Source organism: Camellia sinensis, chromosome 14 (assembly GCF_055761805.1).
Source record: "Camellia sinensis isolate YWXY chromosome 14, ASM5576180v1, whole genome shotgun sequence".
Classification (NCBI taxonomy): domain Eukaryota; kingdom Viridiplantae; phylum Streptophyta; class Magnoliopsida; order Ericales; family Theaceae; genus Camellia; species Camellia sinensis.
This window is the reverse complement of record NC_138974.1, coordinates 70,042,460-70,057,101: the sequence shown is the minus strand read 5'-3', so window position 1 is coordinate 70,057,101 and position 14,642 is coordinate 70,042,460. Positions and strand designations below refer to the sequence as shown.

Below are 14,642 nucleotides of genomic sequence, written 5' to 3'. Positions count from 1 at the left end.
ACAAATCAACATCTAGAGAATTTCTAGATTTTTCAATTTGATTCAAAATCTGCAAGTAGGAACAAACTCCTAAAGTGGGATGGAAAGACCATACGATATGCAGATACCCTAATGGCTACATTCGGTCAAACTCCAGACGTCCATTTCTACCGCTGCCGTCAATGCAATACCCACCTTGTCTTGACCAAAAATTTTATGCGTAACTTCACAGTAAAATCTCTCTCTCTCTCTCTCTATATATATATATATTATATATGTGATTGTTAAGAATAACAGAACCATCACAATGTCATCTAAATTCGCAAGATTTTCCATGTCGTTGTAGCTAGAGTTGTTCAAATCAATTCTTTTTATGATGTTAAAAATGTTGTAGTACAAGGCTTATCTGATTATGGAATTATCAAAAGTTCTTGTTTGTTACTACTGCATTGCAGAACAATTGTACACTCATATACTGATTCTATTTTTTGGAGACCAAGATGGGTCTGTGTGCATTTTGAACCAATAATAAATAATTTCTCAAAGATTTGTAGAGGAAAAAGTAAAGGGAAGTGATTTCCTTATGCAAATCCCTTCACAAATCCCAGATACAAACACAATCTAAAGCATCACAAAGATGGGTCAGTGTGTGAGTTTTGAACCAATAATATATCTAATCTGTACTCATATTAGCTTGAATTAGATTGCAAGAAAAATATGTATATATCTGTACATATAAACATATATATTGCTTTTAGCATATGGCGATTTCATATAAACATATTTTCCTTTTTTAAAAAAAAAAAAATTTGAAAGCAGAAAGCAAGTTTATGTTCTAATTGTTGTTTCAATCTGCTTTCCAGGACGTAATGATTGATGATCCGGGCATCTTTGCAAATGTGTAAGTTAATCATCATTAATACAATCATCATTAATACAATTCTATGAAACTTCAACCAAAGCACGACTTAGTTTCCAGGGTATGATCTCTCTCTCTCTCTCTCTCTTCTTTGTTTGTTGTGCCTTGGTTGGTTCGAATTATGCATCAATACCTGTACTGTGCGTGTTAATAATAACAGAACCATCATATTTCCAATATAAACTTGCAAGATTTGCATGTTTTTCTTGTTAAAATTGTTCCAATTTTGAGGGTTTAATTCTGTTATTGATGTTATCAAGAAATGTTTTGTATAATGCTTGTTGATTATGGTATTAGGAGCAATGGGTGGTGGTTTCTTCGAGGCTAGGGTTCTCGATATTCTTGCATTGAAGAACAATATGTGTGTGTGTTTTGAACCTATATAATTTCTCAAAGTGGCCATGATCAACTGATCATGTATTCATGTAACTTTTGTTTTCAATCTGCTTTGCAGGACATAGTGATGATCGAGGGGGGCATCTTGTGTAAGATCTCATCTTTCATGCAATTTTTTCTTTTAGACTTCTTATTACAGATTAGTTATGAATTCTTATTAAAGATTAGTGCTGGACATAAATTCTGATCCCTTTTGTAATCAGCACAACAAATGCAATTTGGACCAACTGTTGATCATCTTTTTGCATTGCATTTGATTTTGTGGCCACTTTTAATACTGTGTTTTGCAGTGAGAATGTGGATGTTGCTGACCCAGCACATAATCGAATGGATCCTACTAACAAGGCTGCCGATGTTGACTGTAGCATTTGCAAGAGCATTTTGGGTTGTAAATATGTAAGAATCACAAAGTTTTTACCCCCCCTCCCCCTTTTTATTTTATAGATTTTATATTTATTTTTTTCTTACATACTGACTAAAAATCTTCTAACAAAATTATACTATTATATGGTTAGATTGAAGTGCCAGAGGAAACCGATGTGGTTAAGACTGGAAGATTCCTACTGCATATGTAAGTTTTGAAATAAATAAATACTGCTATAGTTCAACAGTTTTGCTAGGTGCAAAGAAAAGTACAATCCATGCACCAATTCTGCGCACTATGTTATTTTTGTTTTTTTCTTTGGTTTTTTTTTTTTTTTTTTTTGGTATACTTCAATTTTGATTTTTTTCTTATGGATTTGATTCAAAATCTGCGATTAGGAACAAGTTCCTGATATGGGATGGAAGCAACATGCTGTTCGCAGATACACTGACGGTTACATTCCATCGAACTCCAAATGCCCTTTTTCTCCTCTGCCGTCGATGCAATACCCACCTTTGCCTTGGCTGATCGTTTTATGCGCCTCATCGTAGTAAGATTCTCTCTCTCTCTCTCTCTCTCTCTCTCTCTGCTTGTTAATAATAACAGAAGCCATCTAAACTTGCAAGATTTGAATGTCTCTGTTGTTAGAGTTGTTCAAAATTTGAGGGTTCAATTCTTTTTATGATATTATTCAAGAAATGTTGTAGTACAAGGCTTATTAGATTCTGGAATTTTTCGGAGGTCACCGTTCTTGATATTATGTCTAAGGGTTGTGTTTGGAGGTAGGATTTGTGGAAGGATTTATAGAGGGAAAAGGAAAGGGAAGTGATTTCCCTTTGCAAATTGCTTCACAAATTCAAGATCCAGACACAACCTAAACATGCAATCATGGTTCAGTGTGTGCATTTTGAACCAAGAAAAATAAGTATATTTGTTACAGTGGAATGCATTGGTTGAACTAATGTAAGATTACGGTGGCTGCATTCCTTTTTACCAAACAGTTACTATTTGTTGTTATCTACTTGGGTTTGTTTGTTTTTTAAAAAGCAAGTCTGTGTTCTTGTTGCTGTTTTCAATTTGCTTCTCAGGACAATAGGGGCATCTTTGAAAAAGTGTTAGTTATCATTATTAATACAAATCTATGGAACTTCTTTAGTGGGCAGAGATCATTATGAATTCTGATTAACAATTAGTGAACAGCACAACAAATGCAATTTGGACTTCTATTACTAAGAATTTTAATATTCAATGACCAATATGATCATCTTCTTGCTAATCTGTATTGCATTTTCTTTAGTGGCAACTTTAATCCTGTGCTTTGAAGTGTCGACGTGGATGTCTCCAAAGTACATTATCGAATGGAGCGTACTAACATGGTTACTGATGTCTACTATAACGGTTGCAAGAAGTTTTTGGGTTTTAAATTTGTAAGAAACACAAAGTTTCTACCAATTTTGAGATTCTCCATATATCTCTATTCCTACATTGACTAAAAATCTTCTAACAAAATTATACTATTATATGTTTAGGTTTTAGTGCCTGTGGAAACCAAGGTAGTAAAGACCGGAAGATTCCTACTGTATTTGTAAGTTTTGAAACAAATAAATACCACTAATTTCTGTTCACATAGTTTTTATTTATTTATTTATATATATACTTAAATTAAGTTTCTTATCGATTTGATTCAAAATCTGTGAATAGGGAAAAGCTGCTGAGGTGGGATGGAAACAATTTGGTGTATGGACATACAATTGAACTTGTTGAAAATGCTTGAATAGACAGACGGTAGAGAAGACGTTCACAATGACAACTGATGGAGAATTCATATATGCATGTAGTATCAAATTCATCCATTTTTTTGTTACTCTTAAAATTCTGATTTAATGTTTCTCTAGTTCATGAGACACTCTATACAGAGCAAGAGGCATGAAGCTAGTAGTTGTTTTTAGACTAAAGGGATTGTTTGGTGTAAGATTTTTTTCCACTGTTTAGGATAAGTGCTTTTTATGTGTGTACTAATATTATTACAATAGAAAGCAAATTTTAGACAATGTTTGAAGAATAGCTTTATCTGCTCATATTTTGCAATTAGCTTTACTTTCTATTATTTGTTCTTTTCTTCTTCTTTGTTTTTTTCTTTTTCCTATGCAATTCAAAGTAAGGATTTTGAACATCTGTGTTTGGATAGAGAGAAATTAGAGGAATGTTAGTGAGAAAATTACAAACTAAAAGATTAGAACTTCGTAAATTGTCTGTTAAATTGCACGACATGAATAATAGAAATGGAAAATGCTAAAAGAAATTTGACAACCCTTTTAGGCATATGCATAGCTTCAAATGAAGTACTGCTCTTAAAGTTCACATAGAATGAAACATGTGTAAGACACCTTCCAAATAAAGAGTCCCAAAGAAATTTTATACTGTTAAATTGTGCTTTTTACGCATTTAAGATTTTTATTATATTTTTCAGAAGAATCACATACTGAATTGAGTTTAATAAAATTAGTTCAAAAGTTTTAGAAAAAACATTTATTCAACTTAAAAGTGAAGATCTAAAATATAAATAAGAAAATGAGGCAACATATGAGCAGACATGCTTGGGTGTAAAACTGAGTTTGCCTTGTTGCCATAGGCATTAATTCTGGAGGTTTCGGTATTGGCTTCTTTTTTCTTTTTCTTTTTTTCTTCTTTTTTGGGTATGGGGATTTTGGTATTGCTTTTCTAGCTATTTCGTGGGGTTTCATCGTTACAGTTGATGCTTCTTTTTGTTGGGATTCAGCACTTGGGATGACTAAAGTTTTTTGCTTGTAACATATAGAGACTTTACGTCTATTGTTTATTTACCTTATTTATTTGCATATCCCAAGTTGTTAAGACTTTATTTGGATCTTAGATTCTTGGAAGGGTAAAAAACAAGTGAATGAAATAGAAGCAAAATCTCTTCTTTTTCTTTTTCCTTCTTTTATTTATTTTTTGAATTTTCTCTTCCTTTTTCTTTCCTCACAAATTTGGGATCCAAAGAAGCATGCCCATGACCAAACAAATTTTTTTTTGGAGGAGGACCATCCATCTCTACTAATTCATTGTCATTTGCAACTTCAATTTTTTGTGTGCTAATTGCTTAGAAGATCTGTTTCTATTCGATTCATTTAAAACTTTGCAACTTTAACTATGCTGTTTGTTTTTTTTTTTTGTTTTTTTTTTTTGCGAAGACTATCCAAATATTTTAATCATTCGTTTTATAAAGACATTAAAACTCAGTAAGTCAGCTTGTGAAAAGCCACTCAACAAACTCACTTATAAACTTACACGTTAGCCCACCAAAATATAAAAATAGTTGTGATGGAATGGAATCCCTCACCTTACTCTTTATGACAAAATATTATTTTTCAATTGTAAAATGTACTATGTGCCAATTTGTAAATTTTCTTCAATTTTATACATATTTAAAAAATTAAAAAATTAAAAAACTGAAACGTTTCAAATTTAGATCATCAGCCCATCGGCCTGGGCCAAGCTTGCTGGAAAGGACCTGGGTTTACATTTTAGGCCCAAGGCCAGCCCACGTACAGACTTAAAAGAACAAAGTAGAGGGTAAAAAAAATAGAAAAGAAAAGAACGAAGGGGGTGTAATTCCGAGGGTACAGCTCAGCCATTGTGGTGCGCACTGTACCATATACTCCACAATAGAAACTGTCATTTTGGCAGTTAACTGAACCCTGCTCTCTCTCTCTCTCTCTCTCACTTCAGAGTTCTTACTGAGCCTATCTATATATACTTGTGGCTTTTCAAATTCAGAGCTATTTAAATTCCTCATACACTCTCTCTCTCTCTCAAGAACCTGACTCACTGCCCACATTGATTCCTCTGTTTTGGTAAGTATAAATTCAACTTCTCATTTTATGCCAACCCCATGCTCTGTCACATATTTATTCTAGTACAATTTGAACTGTTTAGTTCTTCATATAGTCCCAATAATAACTTTCTTGATTTTGATTTATCTGCTCCTCTGGCTGAAGAAGAGTTGGTGCTTTCGAAGCTGTTTTGAGGATGGATCAAGAAGAAGACCCAGATGACCCATGCTACCTCTGCCGCCAATGCGGGTACGACATTACAGACATCGACCAGTTAGTTTCCAAGGTATGATCTCTCTCTCTTCTTTGTTTGTTGTGCTTTGGTTGCTTAGAATTATGCATCAATTTCTGTACTGCACGTGTTAATAATAACAGAACCATCATAATTCCAATATAAAGTTGCAAGATTTGCATGTCTTTGTAGTTAAAATTTTTCCAATTTTGAGGGTTTAATTCTTTTTATGATGTTATCAAGAGATGTTTAGTATGAGGCTTGTTGATTATGGTATTACGAGCAATGGGGGTGTTTCTTGATATTCTTGATATTGATTCTGAATTTTTTTAAGGTTAGGGTTCTTGCATTGAAGTACAATCTGTGTGTGCATTTTGAAACAATATAATTTCTCAGAACTTTCCCATCATTCATGTAACTTTTGTTTTCAATCTGCTTTGCAGGATATAGTGATGGAGGCGGGCATCTTCAAAGATGAGTAAGATCTCATCGTTAATGCAATTTTTTTTTTTTTTTAAACTTCTCGTTAAAGATTAGTTTTAACTTCTTACTAAAGATTAGTGATAGACATAAATTCTGATCTCTGTTGTAATCATCACAACAAATGCAATTTGGACTAATCTTGATCATCTTTTTGCTAATCCCCATTGCATTTGATTTGGTGGCAACTTTAATACTGTGTTTTGCAGTGACTATAAGGATGATGGTGGTGACCCAGCATATAATCGAATGGAGGGTACTAACGAGGTTTATGATGTTATCTGTACTGAGTGCGACAGCCTTTTGGGTTGGAGATTTGTAAGAATCACAAACTTTCTACTTTTTTTTTTTTTTTTTTGAGGTTGTATATTTATCTCTTCTTGCATATTACCTAAAAATCTTCTAACAAAATTATATTTTTATATGTTTAGATTAAAGTGTCAGAGGAAACCGATGTACTTAAGACTGGAAGAGTACAAGCGCATTTGTAAGTTTTGAAACAAACAAATACCGCTATAGTTCAACAGTTTTGCTAGGTGCACTTTGTTTTTTGTTTTTTTTTTTATTTGTTTATTTATTTAATTATTTGTATACTTCAATTTTGAGTTTTTTTTTTCTTCTCGTGGATTTGATTCAAAATCTGCGATTAGGAACAAGCTCCTGATGTGGGATGGAAGCGAGATGCTGTATCCAGATACACTAATGGTTACATTCAATCAAACAACAGCTGCCCATTTCTTCCTCTGCCGTCAATGCAGTACCCCCCTTGTCTTGGTTAGCGATTTAATGCATCTCGTCCCAGTAAGATTCTCTCTCTCTCTCTGCTTGTTAATAATAACAGAAGTCATCTAAACTTGCAAGATTTGAATGTCTTTGTTGTTAAGATGTTCATATTTTAAGGGTTCAATTCTTTTTTATGATGTTATTCAAGAAATGTGGTAGTACAGATCGTTATTTGATTATGAAATTATCAAAAGTTCTTGTTTGTTATACACCTGCATTGAAGAACAATCGTAGACTCATATACTGATTCCGAACTTTTGGAGACCAAGATGGGTCTGTGTGTCTTGAATCAATAATATATAATTTTTCAAAGATCATCTAAATCTGATCTTGTATTTATATGAGCAAAAGTTCTTAGGATCCACTGATTCTGCAATGTTTTGTTGGTTACGGTTTTTGATATTATATCTAAGCATTGTGTCTGGAGTCAGGATTTGTGGGAGGATTTATAGAAGGAAAAGAAAAGGGAAATGATTTCCCTCTGCAAAACATTCACAAATTCAAGATCCAAATACAACCTAAAGAATGATGAACATGATTCAGTGTGCATGTTTTGAACTAAGAAAAATCTGTATATCTGTACATAGAACATGGTTCAGTGTGCCTGTTAAGAATATGGTGATTCATGTTACAGTGGAATGCGTTGGTTGAACAAATGTCATATTACAATGGCTTTAATCCATTTTACCAAACAGCTACTATTTGTTATTATATCTACTTGGGATTTATTATTATTATTATTATTATTATTATTATTATTATTGTTATTTATTTTTTAGAGCAAGTCAGTGTTCTTATTGCTGCTTTCATTCTGTTTTTTAGGACATAATGATCAACGCAGGCATCTTTCGAGATGTGTAAGTTATCATCATTAATACAATTCTATGGAACTTCTTTGGTGGGCAGAGATTGCTCTGAATTCTGATTAATGATTAGTGACCAGCACAACAAATGCAATTTGGACTTTTATTACTAAGAATTTTAAAGTTCAATGACCGATCTGATCATCTTCTTGCTAATCTGTGTTGCATTTTCTTTGGTGGCAACTTTAATCCCTTGTTTTGCAGTGTCAACGTGGATGTTGCTGGCGAAGCACATTATCGAGCAGAGGATGCTAACGTGGTTACTGATGTTAACTGTAAAGGTTGCAGGAAGCTTTTGGGTTGGAAATTTGTAAGAAACACAAAGTTTCTACCAATTTTGAGATTCTCTATATATCTATTCTTACATTGACTAAAAATCTTCCAACAGAACTATACCATCATATGTTTAGGTTTTTGTGCCAGTGCAAACCAAGGAGGTTCAGACCGGAAGATTCCTACTGCATTTGTAAGTTTTGAAACAAATAAATACCACTAACTCTGTTCACATAGTTTTATTTATTTATTTATATATATATACACTTCAATTGAGTTTCTTATCGATTTGATTCAAAATCTGTGAATAGGGAAAAGCTGCTGAGGTGGGATATAAATGATGAACCTGTTGAAAATGCTTGAATAGGTAGTAGATAAGACATTCGCAATAACAACTTATGGAGGACTCATATATGCATGTAGTATCAAATTCATCCATTTTATTGTTCTCTTAGAATTCTGATTTGGTGTTTTCTCTAGTTCACGCGATACTCTATATGGAGCAAGGGGCATAAAGTTAATAGTTAATAGTTGTTTTTGGATAAGCACTTTTTATGCGTGTACAATAATTTTTGTTACAATTGAAAGTTGATTTTAAACCATGTTTGAAGTAGCTTATCTGCATATATTTTGCAATTAGCTTTACTTTCAATAATTTGTTCTGTTTTCTTTCTATGCAATTCAATGTAAGGATTTTGGACGTGTGTTTGGATAGAGAAATTAGGGGAATCAGTGAAAAAGTTGCAGACTAAAAGATTAAAATTTCATAAATTGTCTGTTAAATTGCATGACATTAATATTGGAAATGGAAATGGCTACAAGAAATTTAACAACCCTTTAAGGCATGTATATAGCTTCAAATGATGTACTGCCCTTGAAGTTTATATAGCATGAAACATTTGTAGAACAGCTTCCAAATAAAGAGTCCCAAATAAATTTTATACTATTGAATTGTGTTTTTTATGCATTTAAGGTTCTTCTTAGATTTTTCAAAGAATCACATATTGAATTGAGCTTAATAAAACCAATTCATAAGTTCTAGAAAAAGGCATTGTTCAACTTGAAAGTAAAAAATCCAAAATATAAATAAGAAAATGAGGCAACACATGATCAAACTCGCCTGGGTAGTTTGCCTTGTTGCCATAGGCATTGGCTCTGGGGGTTTTGGGTATTGTTGTTTCTGCTTCTTCTTCTTCTTTTTAAATTTTTTTCTTTTTTGGTGGGTCTGGGAATTTTGGTATTGCTTTTTTAGATGTTTCCTAGGCTTTCGTCATTGCAGTTTTTTTTTTGGATCAAGTTTCATCATTGCAGTTGATGCTGCTTTTTGTTGGGATTCGGCACTTGGGATGGTTATGTTCTTTGCTTAGCTTGCTTTTGTTCTTTTTTCCAGACCTTATTTGCATAGCCCAAGATCTTAAGAATCTATTTGGACCTTAGATTTTTGGAAGGGTAAAAAAGTTTTTTTTTTTTTTTTTTTTAAAAAAAGGAGAGAAAAGTGAATAAGTAGAAGCAATCCATTTGGTTTAGTTTTTGAAAAGAGTTTTGAAAATTGAAAATTTATTTAGTTATGAATTTTAAAAATAATTTTGAAATGATATGTAGTTTTTTTTTTTTTTTTTTGTAGTTGAATAGATGGGAGTGTGAGAGAAAATTTGCTAACCAAAAATGTTTTTGATTTTTTAATCCAAATATTAATTTAAAAACTAAACCAAAGGTTGCCAAAATCTCTTCCTCTTGTTTTTGCTTTTGGAATTTTCCTTCCTCTCTCTTTCATCAGAAATTTGGGATCCAAAGAAGCATGCCCATGACCAAAAATTGAGGTGGGGGAGGAGGAAAAATATCCATCTATTGTTGCTCGTTCATTATTCACAATCTGAAATTTTTTGTGTGCCTAGAAGCTTTGGTTCAATTTGACTCCTTTAGAACTTTGTAACTTCAACTGTGTTGTGATTTTTTTTTAGTAAATACAATATCCAAGTATATATAATTATTTATTTTATAAAAATATTAAAACCCGACAAGTTAACATGTGAAAAGTCACTCAACAAACTTGTCTATAAACCTACACATTAGCCCACCAAAATCGAAAAAATATGTATATGCAATGGTGGAATCTCTGACCTCACTCTTTATGACAAAATATTATTTCTCAATTATAAAATATGTTATGTGTCATTCTATGAATTTTATAGTATATTTTTATAGATATTTTAAATAAAAAAATTTAAAACATTCAACTTTAGAAAAAGTTATTTGGTGGGTGCAAAGCCAAGTGTTGCTCTAAGATTCTTGTAATTGGTGAAAAGGACCAGGACTATGATTGTGTGTTGGGTCAGAGAAAAGTGTAGGAGATGACATTTGGTGATTGGTAGGAGTATTATTAACCATCTAATAATTTTTTCAACAATATTATAAACTCTGAAAAAAAAGGAAAATGTTTCGTAATTCAAATTTTGTGACTCAAAAGTGGTTCAAATGGCCAAAACGACGTCATTTTAGCCATTTTTATGTTGTTCTGTACTCAAAACGACGTCGTTTTGGCCATTTGAGCCACTTTTGAGCCACAAAATTTGAGTTACGTAGCATTGTCGAAAAAAAAGTACAAACTTACTCATCTCTGAGAAAAAAAAAATAATAAATAAAATATATGATTGGTCCACTTCATTTTGGAGGTTATGGGTCCCAACTTTGGATTCCCAACATTTTTTTTTAATTTTTCGGAATTAGGAACGTGGTCTGCCTGGGCCAAGCTCGCTGACATGGGCTTACATTTTAGGCCCAAGGCGAGCCCACTGACGGATTTAAAGAAATAAGTGGAGCTGCAATTGTGGTGCACAGTGTACCATATACTCCACACCTCAAACTGTCATTTTGGCGGTTAACTGAACCCTATTCTCTCTCTCTTTCTCTCTCTCTAACCTCAGCCTATCTATCTATATATACTTCCGGCTTTACAAATCCCATTGAGAGCTACTTAAATTCCTCAGTTCTTACTCAGCCTATGTATCAATTCAACTTCTCATTTTGGTCCAACCCATGGTCTGTTTCGTATTCATTCTAAAATTCAATCTGTTTATTTCTTCATAATCCCAATAATAACTTTCTTGAATTTGATTACTTGCTCTGGCTGAAGAGTTGGTGCTTTCAAATCCGTTTGAAGATGTTTCAAGAACCAGGTGTCTGTTTCTACCGCTGCTGCCAATGCAGTACCACCCTTGCATTCACCGACCACTTAGTTTCCAAGGTATGATCACTCTCTCTCTCTCTTCTTTGTTTGTTGTGCTTTGGTTGCTTTGAATTATGCATCAATTTCTGTACTGTGGGTGTTAATAATAACAGAACCATCATAATTCCAATCTAAACTTGCAAGATTTGCATGTCTTTGTTGTTAAAGTTGTTCCAATTTTGAGGGTTTATTTCTTTCATGATGTTATCAAGAAATGCTTAGTGGTAATTAAGGCTTGTTGATTATGGTATTACAAGTAATAGGCGATGGGTTTCTTCATATTATTGATATTGATTAATATTGATTCTGAATTTTTTGGAGGTTAGGGTTCTTGATATTCTTGCATTGAAGAACAATATGTGTGTGTGTTTTGAACCAATATAATTTCTCAAAGTGCTTCAAGATTGTAACAAAACTGCCCATCATCATCTGATCATGTATTCATGAACCAATCTGCTACAGGACATAGTGAAGGAAGCGGCCATCTTAACAGATGTGTAAGATGCTCATCTTTAATGCAATTTTTTTTAAAACTTATTTTTAACGATTTGTTATGAGTTCTTATTAAAGATTAGTGCTAGACACAAATTCTGATCTCTGTTGTAATCAGCAAAACAAATGCAATTTGGATGAATCTTGATCATCATTTTGCTAACCTGCATTGTATTTGATTTGGTGGCAACTTTAATCCTGTATTTTGCAGTCAGAATGTGACTGCTGCTGGCCCTTATCAAATTGACAGTAATAACTTGGTTGCTGATGTTACCTGTAACGGTTGCAACAGCCTTTTGGGTTGGAAATATGTAAGAATCACAAAAGTTCTTTTTTTTTTTTTTTTGAGATTCTATATTTATCTTTTCCTACAAAATGCTACTGTATGTTTAGGTAAGAGTGCCACGGAGAAACTATGCAGTTCAGCCCAGAAGATTCCTATTGCAGTTGTAAGTTTTGAAACAAATAAATACGGCTATTTTTTCTTTTTTTTTTTGCTAAGTGCACAGAAAAGTACAGTCCATGCACCAATTATGTGCTCTATTTTTTTGTTTTTTAATACTTCAATTTTGATTTTCTTATGGTTTTGATTCAAAATCTGCAAGTAGGAACAAGCTTCTGATGTGGGATGGAAAGAACATGCTGTATGCAGATACACGGATGGTTACATTCCACCAAATTCCAAATGCCCGTTTCTTCCTCTGCCATCAATGCAATACCCACATTGCCTTGAATGAAGATTTTATGATTAGAATCCCAGTAAAATCTCTCTCTCTCTCTCTGTGCGTGCGCGCACGCACTAGTTAATAATAACAGAAGTCAGCTAAACTTGCAAGATTTGAATGTCTTTGTTGTTAAGAGTTGTTTGAATTTTGAGGGTTCAATTCTTTTTATGATGTTATTCAAGAAATGTTGTAGTACAAGAACGTTCTTGTTTGTTACAACTACATTCTGAAATTTTTGGAGACCAAGATGGATCTGTTTGTGTTTTGAACCAACAATATATAACTTCTCAAAGTTCTTAGGATCCAGTGATTCTAATCATGTATTTTTAGGATCCACTGGAATATTTTGGAGGTCATGGTTCTTGATAATATATCCAAGGGCTGTGTTTGGAAGTAGGATTTGTGGAAGGATTTATAGAGGGAAGAGAAAAGAGAAGTGATTTGCCTATTGCAAATCGCTTCACAAATTTAAGATCCAAACACAACCTGGATATACATATACAAATATACAGGTTGCAAGAAAAATCTGTCTATCTATACGTATATATTGCTTTAAGGATATGGTGGTTCATGTTTCAGGGAATACATTGGTTGAACTAGTGTAAGATTACAATGGCTGCATTCCTTTTTACCAAGCAGTTACTATTTGCTATTCTCAACTTCGTTTTTTTGTTTAAAAAAAAACAAAAACAAAAACAAACAAAAGAAAAGAAAGCAAGTCTGTGTTCTTATTGCTGTTTTGAATCTGCTTTCCAGGACATAATGATCAATGCAGGCATCTTTGAAGAGGTGTAAGTTATCATCATTAATACAATTCTATGAAACTTCTTTGGTGGAAAGAGATAGCTCTGAATTCTGATTAAAGATTAGTGATCATCACAACAAATGCAATTTGGACTTTTATTAACAAGAATTTTAAAATTCAGTAACCGATTTGATCATCTTCTTGCTAATCTGTACAGCATTTTCTTTGGTGGCAACTTTAATCCTGTATTTTGCAGTGTCAATGTGGATGTTGCTGGCAAAGCACATTATCGAATGCAGTGTACTGACACAGTTGCCGATGTTAACTGTAGCGGTTGCAGGAAACTTTTGGGTTGGAAATATGTAAGAATCACAAAGTTTAATCCTACCATTTTTATGAGATTCTCTATATATTTACTCTTACATTGACTAAAAATCTTCTAACAAAATTATACTATTATATGTTTAGATTGAAGTGCCAAAGGAAGAAGCCATTTTCCTCAAAGCCGGAACTTTCCTGCTGCATTTGTAAGTTTTTCAGTGCATGTATGTTTTTTTGTTTTTTATACTTCAATTTTTATATTCTTATCGATTTGTTTCAAAATCTGAGTAGGAACATGCTCCTGAAGTGGAATGGAACAAATATGCAATGTGCAGATTACACATGGAACTGTTGAAAAATGCTTGAATTGACCGCTAGGAAGACTTTCGCAATGACTGCTGATGGAGGACTCATATACATGTACTATCAAATTCATCCTTCTTTTATTTTTGACTCTTAAAATACGGATTTGGTGTTTTCTCTGTTTCCTGCGATACTCTATACGGAGCAAGAGAGCATAGAACTATTAGTTGTTGTTGTTAGAACAAAAGGGATTGTCTGGTGCGTGATTTTTTTCCACGGTTTAGTATAAGCACCCAATACTCAATAATAGGAGCTTTCTATGCATGTACTACAATTTCTATCTTCTTATGATCTATGATGAAAATATGTCTGCTGCTGTTACAATAGAAATCATATTTTAAACTATGTTTGAAATAGCTTATCTGCATATATTTTGCAATTAACTTTACTTTCTATTATTTGATCTGTTTTCTTTCTATGCCATTTAAAATAAGGATTTTGAGCATGTGTGTTTGGACAGAGGGAAATTAGGGGAATGTCAGTGAAAAAATTGCAGAGTAAAAGATTAAAATTCATAGCTTCAAATGATGTGTACTGCTCTTAAAGTTTGTATAGCATGAAACATCTGTAGAACAGTTTCCAAATAAAGAGTCCAAAGAAATTATGGTATTGAATGGAGCTTTTACA

At 33.0% G+C, this 14,642-nt stretch overlaps 1 protein-coding gene and 1 long non-coding RNA gene across 3 annotated transcripts; both read left to right on the top strand.

Annotated features, from left to right (window-relative positions):
- The first annotated feature begins 1,148 nt into the window (after window positions 1–1,148).
- On the top strand, window positions 1,149–2,196 carry LOC114260413 (uncharacterized). The gene is made up of 5 exons (XR_014350184.1): window positions 1,149–1,259; window positions 1,353–1,383; window positions 1,585–1,690; window positions 1,810–1,865; window positions 2,057–2,196. It is a non-coding gene; the product is annotated as an uncharacterized LOC114260413 (long non-coding RNA).
- Window positions 2,197–5,398: 3,202 nt separating this feature from the next.
- On the top strand, window positions 5,399–14,360 carry LOC114260412 (uncharacterized). Of its 2 annotated transcripts, none has more exons than XM_082904364.1 (18): window positions 5,399–5,533; window positions 5,678–5,798; window positions 6,188–6,222; window positions 6,434–6,542; window positions 6,656–6,711; window positions 6,875–7,025; window positions 7,830–7,864; window positions 8,075–8,180; window positions 8,259–8,336; window positions 11,277–11,387; window positions 11,832–11,866; window positions 12,073–12,172; window positions 12,255–12,310; window positions 12,470–12,620; window positions 13,343–13,377; window positions 13,588–13,693; window positions 13,800–13,858; window positions 13,944–14,360. In XM_082904364.1, exons 2-18 carry the CDS (start codon window positions 5,709–5,711, stop codon window positions 14,005–14,007), a joined length of 1,377 nt encoding a protein of 458 aa, XP_082760490.1. In that variant the 5' UTR covers window positions 5,399–5,533; window positions 5,678–5,708; the 3' UTR covers window positions 14,008–14,360. The 2 variants fall into 2 exon arrangements, with proteins under 2 accessions (XP_082760490.1, XP_082760489.1); XM_082904363.1 differs by having other exon boundaries at window positions 12,467–12,620.
- Window positions 14,361–14,642: the final 282 nt, after the last annotated feature.

What these genes read in the sequence shown, in the direction of transcription:
- LOC114260412 (XM_082904363.1), top strand. Translation starts at nt 5,709, where the DNA reads ATGGATCAAGAAGAAGACCCAGATGACCCATGCTACCTCTGCCGCCAA. An exon ending in TCGACCAGTTAGTTTCCAAG is followed by an intron (nt 5,799 to 6,187) that starts GTATGATCTCTC and finishes TCTGCTTTGCAG; the next exon opens with GATATAGTGATGGAGGCGGG. An exon ending in GCAGGCATCTTTGAAGAGGT is followed by an intron (nt 13,378 to 13,587) that starts GTAAGTTATCAT and finishes TGTATTTTGCAG; the next exon opens with TGTCAATGTGGATGTTGCTG.